This window comes from Triticum aestivum, chromosome 6D (genome assembly GCF_018294505.1).
Source record: "Triticum aestivum cultivar Chinese Spring chromosome 6D, IWGSC CS RefSeq v2.1, whole genome shotgun sequence".
Classification (NCBI taxonomy): Eukaryota; Viridiplantae; Streptophyta; class Magnoliopsida; order Poales; family Poaceae; genus Triticum; species Triticum aestivum.
In genome coordinates, this window is record NC_057811.1 from 475,196,955 (window position 1) to 475,209,600 (window position 12,646).

Sequence of the window (12,646 nt, forward strand, 5' to 3'; positions counted from 1 at the left end):
AAAGTTTATACCCTGCAGGGGTGTCCCAACTTAGCCCATTATAAGCTCTCACGGTCAACGAAGGATATTCCTTCTCCCGGGAAGACCCGATCAGTCTCGGAATCCCGGTTTACAAGACATTTCGACAATGGTAAAACAAGACCAGCAAGACCACCCGCTGTGCCGACAAATCCCAATAGGAGCTGCACATATCTCGTTCTCAGGGCACACCGGATGAGCCAGACGTCGGGTTGGCATAGACCCTGGTTGCCCAGGGGGCGCCGGACATTGCCCGGTTTGGACCAGCACTCAGAGGAACACTGGCCCGGGGGGTTAAAATAAAGATGACCCTTGAGTCTGCAGAACCCAAGGGAAAAAGGCTTAGGTGGCAAATGTTAAAACCAAGGTTGGGCCTTGCTGGAGGAGTTTTATTCAAAGCGAACTGTCAAGGGGGTCCCATAAATCCCCAACCGCGTAAGGAACGCAAAATCAAGGAACATAACACCGGTATGACGGAAACTAGGGCGGCAAGAGTGGAACAAAACACCAGGCAAAAGGCCGAGCCTTCCACCCTTTACCAAGTATATAGATGCATTAATTAAATAAGAGATATTGTGATATCCCAACATATCCATGTTCCAACATGGAACAAACTTCCTCTTCACCTGCAACTACCAACGCTATAAGAGGGGCTGAGCAAAAGCGGTAACATAGCCAAACAACGGTTTGCTAGGAAAGGTGGGTTAGAGGCTTGACATGGCAATATGGGAAGCATGATATAGCAAGTGGTAGGTAGCGCGGCATAGCAATAGAGCGAACAACTAGCAAGCAAAGATAGAAGTGATTTCGAGGGTATGGTCATCTTGCCTGAAATCCCGCTAGGAAGAAGAACGAGTCCATGAAGAAGACAAACGGATGTAGTCGAACGAATCCTCACAACTCCGGAACGAAACCGAAGCTAACGAGAGAAGCAACCCGGAAAGAAACAAACAACATAGTAAACAACCACCACATACACATGGCATGATGCACAAACAAGTATGATGCATGTCCGGTTTAATGAGGCATGGGATGGCAAAGTGCACAAACAATACTACAAATTAAGCGGAGCTCAATATGCAACGAGTTGCATATTAACGAAACAGCACATCAAATATTTAGTTCTCTCTCGTTTGTGTACCCAACAATATTAAATGTTTATTAACATGGCAAGAGGGTGAAGCATAAATAAACTAACGATTTAGGCAAGTTTAAATGAGGCCGGAACAACAAACAACAATTCCGGAAAATCCCCATATGCATATTTTGAATTTGCTACTGTTCTGCCCTAAACACAATTTTAATGTTGTTAAACAGCAAAATAAAGTGCACCATGTTAAACTAGGCATTTTTTACCCCATTTACATATAAAGTTTATTAAATTTGGAGCTACGGTTATTTAGTTATGAAATAAATCATTTTAACATGACATTTATGCAAAATTAAACAAACAGCAAGTTTAAACAGTTTAAACATGGATGAAAGTTGCATAATGTGAAACTATAGAAATTCTAAGCATTTTACATATATAAAACATTTTAATCCGATGCATGGTTATTTACTTGTGAGCAATTTAAAATAATGGCATCCTCCTGTAATTATGCACGCACTGGATAAATGGAAAAAATTGCACGGACTGGAAAAAACGCTACACGGGCTGAATCTGGATCTGGGCAAGGGTTGCTCACATGAGCTCTTGGCCCGGTCGGTGGAGGAGGCCCAAGAGGGGCGGCGCTGGGCCTTGACGCTTGCATCCCAGGCGGTCGAGGATGCAGGGGGGTCAACGCTCGGACGGGTGAGCGAGCTGCCGCTGCTCGTTACTGAAGAACAGAAACAGCAGTAGGGGAATAGCGGCGCGATGCAGGGGCTTGGCGAGGCGGCCTCGCCGGAGACTAGCCGGAACGAGACTGAGACGGCGGGATCCGACGGAGGGGCGTCGGAGATGGCCGGATCTAGGCCAGAGGCGGACGTTGGCGGCTTCCGCGAGCGGCGATCGTTCCTGCAGCGGTGAAGTACAGAGAGAGAGGGACATCATGAGGGAGAGAGAAGGGAATGAGAGAAAGCAGAAGAAAATAGAGGGGGAACGCGGCGGTCATGCTGGTGCTCTGGCAGTGGCGCGCCGGCGACGACTCGGATTGAGGCTCGGGGCTGTGCTGCTGCTGTTGCGCGGACGTGGGCAAGGCAGGGAGACGGCGAGGCGTCCGTGCTCAAGCATGAGCAGAGGCGCACGGGAGGCGACGAAGGGCACGGGACTCGGGGCTCCGAGGGTGCTGTGCTCCGGCGAGGTGGTCGGCAGGGTCGGCGGAGTCGGGCGCGGCAGGATCGAGGGAGCCAGGGGAGCACTCGCTCTCATGCGGTGGATCGATGGAGGAAGTGGGTGGCTGGATGGATTTGGACCGGGGAGGATGAGGCTGGAGATTGGCTCGCTGGCGATCCCGAGGGGAAAACGAAGTGGAGACAAGGTGGAGGTTTTTCGGTGGCGGGGAGGAAATGATTGATGGGACGGCTAGTCTAGGGTTTGACCAGGTATATATACCGAGTGGATTTGGATAGGGGGCGTTTGGGTCCCTCCGATCGAAATCAGACGGCCTGAAAAAAATAGGGTAGGAGAGTCCAACGAGAAACCGATGCTGATTTAGGGATGTTAGGGGATGATCCGGACCCATCGGTAACAACAACCCGGGTCGGGTTCGGGACAATTTTCGGACGAGCAAGCGAGGGGGTTTGAGAGAGGTTGACAACGACAAAGGGGCAAGTCAAAAGGTCAACGGGGGCAAGCGAGGAGCAGCAACTACGAACGATGCAAGCTTTAAGCATGTATGGTGACATGATGAATGCAGCAAACAAATAAATACACACAACGATAACGAAAAAGATGGAAGGCGTCTGGAGCGTCGGTCTCGGTGGCGTTACATGGGCATGGGAGCCAGGCCGGGGACCGAGGACGCCCGCGGCGTTTGGAGGGACCCAGCCAAGACGAGGCGGCGGCAAGGCCATCCCATAAGGAGCGAAGAAGCCCGTGTACGAAGAGAAGGGTAGGGCGGCGCCGCGGCCCGGGCCGCCGCGGCCGCGCCCACGTCCACGTCCATGGCCGCGTCCGCGACCGCGCTCACCACAATCACCGCCATCAGGTTGACGCGAGTTGTAGCCGCGCCCGTTGGACTGGTCGTGGCCGCGGTCATTGGAGCGCTCCTGGGGACGATTGCCACGATCACCGAAGCGAGAGCTGGAGCCGTTGGCCCCGGAGGGACCGCCCGGGGGAGCACCACTCCCGTGGACCGCGAGGACAGTGGCGCCTGCCTCGGCGGCGCGCTGGGCGAGGTTCTCCTCGGCGAGTTTGACCCGCGAGAAGACCGTCTCGAACGGCGGCAGAGGGACGGTGTCACCCAAGACGACGCGGATGTTGTCGAGGCGTTGGTCGAGGCCGTGGAGAAACTGGGTGGTGAGGTCGACCTCGGTGACCATGTGATTGATGTCGGCGAGGCCGGCGGTGAGCTGCTTCATGCGGCGCGCGTACTCGTCCACCGAGAGATCCCCCTGTTTGAGGTTGCGATACTGCTTGTTCAGCATCATGTACTGGGGGGGCACGATTGGAGAGGAAGTAGTCGTGGATCCGTGTCCAGAGCGCGTGGGTGTTGGTGGCGCCGATCACATGATCAACGAGAGTGTCCGCGAGGGTGGAATACATCCAGAGAACGACATGAGTGTTGAGTTCGAGGTACTGGGCGTCGGCGTTGGGGGGAGGGGGGTGCTCGATGAGGTAAGTGACGCCGTAGCGGACGAGAACCATGAGGAAGAAAGTCTTCCACTTGTGGTAGTTGTGTTCGGCAGGATTGAGAAGAAATTTTATGTGGTTCGAGATGTGATCTTGGAAGCTGGGGTGTTTGGCAGGGGGCGCTGGCGGCGGGGGACAGAGGAGGAGAAGATGGGGGCGAACTGGGATCCGGTGTGGGGGAGGTACCGGAGAAGGAGGAGGGGAGAGTGCCGAAGACGAACGGAGTCGCGGTGGCGGGGCCGGTGGCCGGAGTGGTGCCGGAGGTGGAGCTGGGGGAGGAGGCGAAGCTGGTTGCCGCGGAGGAGGAGGAGCCGTGGGTGTCGTCCATGGCGAGGACCTGGTGTCTGATACCAAATAGAATAGTGGATTGATTATCTCACACACATTACACCATGGTACAGCAGGTTTACATAGAGGAGAAGCCCGGAGAGGTAGGCACACAGGCCTGGGCTACGGTTCAGATCCCAGAAACTAGGGCTGGACGTGCTAGACGTGCCAGACTGTTACAACACAAGAATTACATGTTAACAATAAGCGCAAAGAAGAACATGAAGTTGAAAAATATTAACGGAAAGGTGCGATGGCACCTGGAAGTCCCGGCACCCTCCTATCTCGTCCATCCCACTGGCAATAAGATTCGAGCCAGATGCAGACAATTTGCAGCAGCAGCGTAATTAGGCAGACTTTTGTCAAGAAGACAAACCACGACAAGAGGAGGAGCATGCAGAACTAGGTTTGGCAGGGCTAGGCTGTTCAAAATATGTACATTGTTTGTCAGGATGTTTGTCTGCCACGTGACAGGATGCTCTCTCTCCATTGTTGCACATGCATGCATAATCTCTCTCTCCTCTCACGCCTTCTCCCAGCTCTCTCTCCTGACACTCTCTCCTTCTCTCACCTGCATGCACACTTGCAGGTTCTCTCTCACTTCATTAGAAAAAGCGTTCTCTCTCTCCACCTTATTCATTCGTTCCAGTAAGGGTGTATTTGTTTGGGCTCTTTTTAGTGGCTTCTGGCCCGAAAAAGCTGCAGCCCAAACAAACATCCATTTTTCGAGCCGGCTCCAACGAGCCCTGGGTCGGGGCGCTCCGAAATTTAGGTCCGAAAGCCGCAGCTGCCATTTTCGGCTTTTCGCAGTAGAAGCTGGCTCCAAATACACAAAAGATAAGTTTACCCTCCCACCATTTACATACTACACTGAAACTGCCACTGAATGGTTCGTTCTCATCCTCCTCACACATGTCTCGACAGAGAACATTCGCCTAGGTTTTCCTCTCGTCCCTCGCTGCCGCCGCCGGCGAATCTCCGGCGACCGGAGCCCCTTCGCTCCACCGGCCGGTGGAACGTATCGACCCGTCCCCGAAACTCCCCATCACGAGCTTCCCCTCCGCCCAGTTCCTCTTCTCCTCCCAACGCTGCCGGCTCGCCCCAAGCCTCTTCGACTCCGTCACCGCCGCCCGAGCCTCTTCGACTCACCACGTTGCCGGCTCGCCGTGCTTCGACTCCAACGACGCCGGCCCAACCCTCTGCAATTTCGACGCCGTGTAGCGTGCACGTTTATGCGTCGTTCGTGCGTGGGCTGTTGCGTTGGTGTGTGCTCTGCTACTGCCTGTGTTGTGTGTGCGTGTTGCAAATTTCCTCTGCTAGTGCTACTGATATGTGATGCAAATTTTAGATTATTTTCTAATTTGAACTGCTACTGTTAAACCTACCGAGAACTACTACTGCCGTATGATGAACTGCTGTTGTCATATGTGCTAGATCAACCAGGCCCTTCATTCCCATTGCCAATCAGGGCTTAATGACACATCTTAAAGCAAAGACGGGTTTGTGTTCGGTGATGACGGTCAGAGTAGCACTATTGTATGTTCGCTCCTGGTCCGGACCCACTACGAATTCGTAAATTGATATAATCCACATCCAGTCATTATTCGCTCTGCTTCGAATTTGGCAAATAAAAATGTTTAATGGTATTAAAAAAGCATTATCTTATCCGATCGTATCTATTTACATTCTTATATATAAAAAAGTGTTAATGTCTTGTATCAAAAGAAGTATTCACATATTTTAAAAACCAGAAATAATTTGCTACCCTTGGTGGTAGCTACATGTGGCTCCAATTTTTATCTCAAATTTATTTAATTTGGACCATGAAAAATAACTATATAACGAAAATATCATGACTTTGGACCAGCCAGGCAAGCAAAAAGACTAAGAGAAGTGAGAAAGGACCATTTCTACACAACGCAAAGACACTTGTGTCAAAAAGGTAATAAAAAACAAAGAGAAGTGAGAAAAAGTCATTTATATACAACAAAAATGCACGCCAACAGTTCCTTTACCATCTGCACATTGCTTCTCTTCAACAGACAACAAACATCACCGATGTCTACTCAACAAGCCTTAGTTTGCTCCTGGCTCACACCTCTATTTCAGCATCGGTGAAGATGTGTATACTGCAAGAACCAGGCTGCGCAGGCCGGAGCAGCCTCTTGTTTCCGTTGCCCAGCATCGTCGTGACGTCGTGCATGGTAGGCCTGTCCTCCGCGACATCTTGGACGCACAAGAGCGCGATCTGGATGCACCTCATAACGTCCATTTCAGGGTACTCCTCGCCTAGCGAATCATCCACCAGCTCGTCGCACCTCTGCTCTCTCCACAGTTGCCATGCCTATTATGCAAACAGAGTATGCGTTAAAACTAGTGACCTTATTCATAGTCGCCAGGTCTATTAGCCAAACATATTAGTTGTGCGTTCAAGAAGTATGGCTTGCGTTCAAGAAGTATGTCTTGCAATCATATGTACAGGTCATTTTTTTGAAAAAAAGTTCAAAGAGATGAGTATTTCTTTTTCATGACAAAAGGAGGTGATAGTTAACTAGGTATAGGGATTATATATAGAGATTGAAAAAGATAACACATAATAATTGCTGGCTTTGTAGAGGGACATCTGAAGTAATATAATGTGTGGATTCTTTGTTTTTGAAATGTTTTATTTTACTCACATATTTCCTGAGTTCGTATGATCTTCCAGATAATTGGTAGGAACCGATGGCCCTCTTCCCACTTATGATCTCGAGAACTAGGATGCCGAAGCTGAAAACGTCTGACCTTGTTGAGTACACACTCTGGGAGCAATATTCCGGCGCGATGTATCCACTGTAATAAAACAATATATGCCAGCAAGGTTATTATAAATTATCACGGTTCACGACAAAAGAAATATCATGGGAAGATGATAGGCGTGACATGTGCTCATTTGATCAAATCAGTTCCATTGCTGATTGAACTTTTCCTCTTTTGTATTTGACAACCCCAGTATTCTTATCATTGCAGATTTGCAAGAAAGATCACGGAAGGGAGGAGAAGTTGTAGACTTAGTTGACTTAAGTATGACAATGCCTTGAATAAGTCAACACTAATACAAGTCATAGGTGTGCAGAGATTCATGTCTATTAGTTTGTGCAATAAGTTTTGAATGCATATACACAGATAATGTTATGTTTCCATCTCCATGACCTATACAGTGCGATAGTATATATCTATGTATTGCATACGCTCAAAAATATTAACACCATCTCCTTTAAATATACGTCATGTAATTTTGATGAATCATTGGAACTCAAGTTATTCTCAACTAACAAGGTACTTAGCTAGCTAAATAAATATTCCCTTAATTATCTTCAGTATGATTCACTTACTAACAAAATATAAAGTCTGACCTAACATGTGAAGCTCATAAAAATGAAAACCTTACAATGTTCCCATAGCTGTCGTTGTATTTGATTCCGTCACGTTGGAGAGGCATATCCTTGCGATCCCAAAGTCAGAAATTTTTGGATTCATTTCATGATCTAATAGGATGTTGCTTGGTTTCAAGTCTCTGTGGACTATGCACTCATGCGGGTAGTCATGCATGTAGACAAGGCCTTCTGTTATTCCTTCAATTATGTGGCGACGCAAGGGCCAGCTCTGCTTTGCTCCTGCCCCTAGTGAATTACAATTTTAAATGTGAACACAGAGATACATTGTTTTCACTAGAATAAAGAAATAGAAGATATTTCTGCCTTTTGTTATTTTTGCGTGAAAGTAGAATGGTGTTATCTTTTGTTTTTCCCAGGGAAAAGTGAACTTACCAAAAATGAACTCTTCCAAGCTACCACTTGGCAAAAATTCATATACAAGTATCCTCTCCTTGCCTTTGATGCAGCATCCAAGAAGCCTGACCAGATTCTTGTGCTGGAGGCTGGCTATGAGTTTGATTTCATTCATGAACTCACGGAATCCTTGAACTGAATTCGGAGAAAGTCGTTTGACCGCTATGTCCTGATCACGAGTCAACCGACCCTAGTGAAGTTTACATGTATTTTTACATGAGAGATCAATAGATGACTAATGCTATCTTGAGAATATGGTAAATGTTATGCATGGCAATCTATGCTTGTTCACGATGCTATATTGAGATGATTTCTATTTAATAAAGTGTCCTTTCATGTGCATGTGTCATTGATGCTTCGAGGGGACAAAATAAAGCTCTATTAAATATAAGAAATGAAGTCACATATGATTTTTTTTAATCTTTGAATTAACTAAAAAATAACAAGCGGAAAAAGAACTGAAATTTAAGATTGCAAAAACTAAAAGGAATGTTATTTTGTCTCAGTAAGGCTAACATTCACAAATGTTGATTCAAGTAAATGCCATTACCTTGTAAACATGACCAAATCCACCTTCTCCAAGTTTATTCTCTTTTGAAAAGTTATCAGTAGCACTTCTTATCTTGGAATATCTGAATAGTGAAAACCTCGAGTCGCTTTCACTTACAATTTCCTTTTCAAGGATGACTAGATCCCTATGCAATAATAATTCTACCCAAGAATGGGCAGGTAAGTTACATATTCATGTGAAAGAAAATGAAGAATAAGTCAATGCAAAAAAACACAACAACAATATACCTCGGACTTTCTTCACAATGCATGGCCTTAGAAGCAATCCTAATATGAGCAGAACTACAAGAGGAACTCCAAATATGACAATCTTAAGCACCCCGCTCATTCCATCTTGGATAAATGTATGGAAAAGAGAGAGAAAAGTCAGTATGAAAAAAGACGGCAAATAAGTAGTACTCCCTTTGTCCCATATTAATTGTCGCTCAAACAGATGCATTTAGCACTGAAATACGTTTAGATACATCTGTTTAAACGACAATTAACATGGGATGGAGGGAGTACATTTTAGGGACTTTGGAACAACATTTGTTTCCCTTTTGCTTGGTTTAGAAAATTATGTTCAACTGTGCGTATGGTTTTCTCCAGATTTATCTGCATATCCATAAACTTCATATTTCAAGGTACCGTATTACCTCCGTATCTAGACAAATCTAAGACAAGTAATTCTGGACAAAGGGAGTATAAGTGTTCCTTCAAAGTTAATAATGCAAATGCAAATTGTAAGCAGTGAAGCAACACGTACTTTTCGGCATGTCGATCTTGATAGTGTCCTCCTCGAAGAACAATTCCTTCTCGAATCGCAGATTACAGCGTACTCCAATAATCCTCCCACCGATCTGGGCCTGATGGTCGGTGATATTGCTGAACAGCTTCACTATCTGCCTGATGATGTCGCCAAGGCAGCTCTTGCACTGTGGCCCGGTGAGGTCCAGCGTGCACTGCAGCATCCCGTACACAGTACTCATGCCCTGCTCAGCGAAACCAACCTCGCCGGTCGCGTACGACCTGGAGCTGGAGCTGGAAGTGGCCAGGTCGGCCATTTTGTTCATCAGGGTCACCACCCTCTCCATCAACCGCAGCGCCGCCTCTATACCCAAAACGGAGTTCATATTACTCGCGACCCATTCCGGCTCGTTGCTAGTGTTCGAGAGGGACTGCTCATCGTCAGTGAAGCGGATCATGTACTGGTCGTAGTAGACGACGGCACTCCTGGTCGGGCAGAGCACGTCCACGTCCTGGAAGGCGGCTGTGAGGCCGTTGCTGCACTTGGTGCCGGTGTAGTCGCCGCGGCAGAGCACTTCGCCGTAGACCTTGTCGGGCGCCTCGCCGGAGCTGCCCTTGGCGAAGCCTGACGCACCGGCATCCCTGGCCAAGGTCACTCCGAGATCCTGCAGGTTGGACCCGTAGCTGCTGTCTGCCGTGTACGTGCGGGCGGTCAGGTTGCAAATTGGTTTCAGCGGGCTCACCGTGGAGGCAGCGTCAACTCTCGCCGTCGGTGGCCACGAGGCGAGGAGGAGGAAGAGGGGGAGGAGGCACGTTGGCATGGTGGTGACTGGTGAGGTACGTACGTTCGAGAGCGTTCAACTGGTTGGCTTGGAGCCTTTGAGTGGAAGCGTGAGCTTGAGGCTGTCTAATATAACCGTGACCAACTAATTTTTTTTCTTTGAAACATCGTGACCAACTAGTAATAGCAAACTGTAGTAATTAAGTTGCTTGATGGGATGTACTTTGCTTGTTTTCTACAAATTGTCAGTTTAAGAGTGACATTGGGCACTTCGGAACTTGCCGCGAGTATTCCGAGGACCAGAGCAGAAGTTTTGTGACTCTGACCTTTTGTTCTTTATTGAAGAATGAAGCTCAATTCTGCCATATGGAGATGCATACTCCATTCTGGATTAATAATTGGACATAGACTATATACAATTCTTCAAGTCAATGTTCCATATGAATGAATAAAGTGCTCTATATGAATGGATAGGTAACCGCTACGTACTGGATTGGATTTGGACTACTTCTCTACCTCAAGGTGGTTTCCCCATGCGTTTCCCCAAGAATTTTAGTGTCAGTGCTTTGGCCACGGCCGCGCATGCGAAACTTGGACGCGATTTTCGTCCATAACTAAAGGACCCCAATATACATCTGACGTCATAATTTTAGCGTAATTTTTTTGGCTCCCTCAAGTATGTCGGATCCCAATCAAACACATGACAATTACCCGCTGCAGCATGGCAATTCTTCTAAAAAAAAATTACACTACATGGCAACTTTTACTTTAGAACATTGCAAATTCTATATGAAAACATGGTAATTTTATCAATTTTCGCATGGCAATCAGTTTTTCGCTGCACTAATTCTCTGGCCATCCTACCATTTTGTTATGTAATTTGTTTTTGAAGATTAATAAAGATCATAAATAGCTAAAATAAATAATTATCATTAAGCATTATCTTAATGAATTATTTAACTTCTTTTGCTTATTACTCTTTTCATTCCACATATAGTGCGTCGCCATGGCATTGGCTTTGGCTGGGGTGAAAGATATTCCTAAATCGTAATCCGAAATCAACTTGATTCAACTTCTTTGCGTGATATTAATATCTTGCTAGGTGAAGATATGCATCAGACTCTGACGATCTGTGCAGGGCCGGGAAGGCAAAATCCGGGGCCTGTGCGAAACTAAAAAATGGGGCCCTATCTCACTAGAAAAGTGAACTAATGAGCAATTATAATGTATATATATCTTGCAGAAAAATTTATAATGTATATAATACAATGTCTTACATAATAATTGGGTATATAAAAAATCATGCCTATTGAACTCCCAGTTGCGTAATATTGATTAATTAAATTTTGTTCTCTTTCTTTTCTCTTGCGCTTGTAGGCACCAAACTGATGTTTCCCCATGATGACTCCAATCTGAATTATTGAAACACGAGATACAAAAGACGAATAAAATAAAATTGAAGTGATACGGCAGTAGATAATTGGAGATTATGCGTCAATGTTTGACAATTAGAGGAACCGTCTAACTCACCTAGTCTCGTGTTCTGTCCGGTTAAATTGCTATACTGTGATCTTTAACCCAGAAGGCAAGAATCAATCTGTAATGATCCCTGCCAAAAGATAATTAGAAAAATATTCCTTTTTTCCAGAATATAAGGTGAATTGATTTCAGTGCAAGTCAACCATTTGAATGTTTGACCAAGATTATAAAATAAAATAACATCCACAATACCTAATAGATAAAATATGAAACTACTTTTCATGATGGATCAAATGATATAAATTTCGTGTTGTGGATATTGATGTAGTTTTCTATAAACCCGGTCAAACATGGACTGGTTTGACTCTTGAAAAGAAAAACAAATAGACCTTATATAAAGAAATGGAGGGAGTAGTAATTAAGAGTAGGAATTTAAACTAATTAAAAAGGAGGACACACCAATGGCATGTTATCTGTTTTGAAGCCATGAAGCACCTGGAGGATGTAAGCCGTGAGACGGTGAGATCACCCGGAGGATGGAACTATCGCGGTCGCCGATCGATCAGACGATCCCATTTTCAATCGAGGAGCGGCCTGAGGATTGTCGCCCAATCGCTGATCGATCCTCGTGTAGGCACTAGGCAGCAACACCAGTAGCCGAAGCGCCGAGGCCGAGTAGTGATGGCTGACGAGGATGCGATCGCTGTTTTGCGACCGATCTAATCTAACTCCCGATCCCGTTTTTTTTTTTAAGGGAAAGCCTCATGGCACTTTATTCATCTCGTGGCAAGGTTACATCAAAGAGTACACGCGATAACAAGAAGTTTGGGGCTTCCTCTGCCCATTCATACGTGCTACCTTGCTCATAGCTATACCTAGCTAAAAAATGTGCCAGCTTATTAGCTTCCCGCGGGCAATGCTGAAAGGAAATGGAAGGGATTCCATGCGCTAATTCAAAGCAGTCCACTAGTATGGGCGTGTAAGCACTCCAGATTTCATTGCCACCTTTGAAAGCATCCACTAGTTCCAGGCAATCAGATTCCACTGTTACTCTGGAACATTCTCTTTCAAAGAGCATCTTCAGACCCCGTTTTACTGCAAGTGCCTCTGCAATTTGTGCGTTCATAGCGTTCTGGATGG

At 46.4% G+C, this 12,646-nt stretch overlaps 1 protein-coding gene across 1 annotated transcript; it reads right to left on the reverse strand.

The window, feature by feature from the left end:
- Positions 1 to 6,212: 6,212 nt before the first annotated feature.
- LOC123144773 (cysteine-rich receptor-like protein kinase 10) lies at positions 6,213 to 10,067 on the reverse strand. The gene is made up of 9 exons (XM_044564010.1): positions 9,990 to 10,067; positions 9,266 to 9,860; positions 8,749 to 8,853; positions 8,501 to 8,661; position 8,140; positions 7,930 to 8,079; positions 7,551 to 7,782; positions 6,799 to 6,952; positions 6,213 to 6,464 (listed from the first exon to the last, which is right to left on the reverse strand). The coding sequence occupies exons 1-9, from the start codon at positions 10,065 to 10,067 to the stop codon at positions 6,213 to 6,215; spliced, it is 1,728 nt and encodes a 575-aa protein (XP_044419945.1).
- Positions 10,068 to 12,646: the final 2,579 nt, after the last annotated feature.

Bases quoted from the DNA above. Each gene is read 5' to 3' on its own strand.
- LOC123144773 (XM_044564010.1), bottom strand. From the start codon at position 10,067: ATGCCAACGTGCCTCCTCCCCCTCTTCCTCCTCCTCGCCTCGTGGCCA. The intron at 7,783-7,929 runs GTAAGTTCACTT...GTAATTCACTAG, and splicing joins CTTGGAAGAGTTCATTTTTG to GGGCAGGAGCAAAGCAGAGC. The intron at 6,953-7,550 runs GTAAGGTTTTCA...GTTTTATTACAG, and splicing joins ACGACAGCTATGGGAACATT to TGGATACATCGCGCCGGAAT.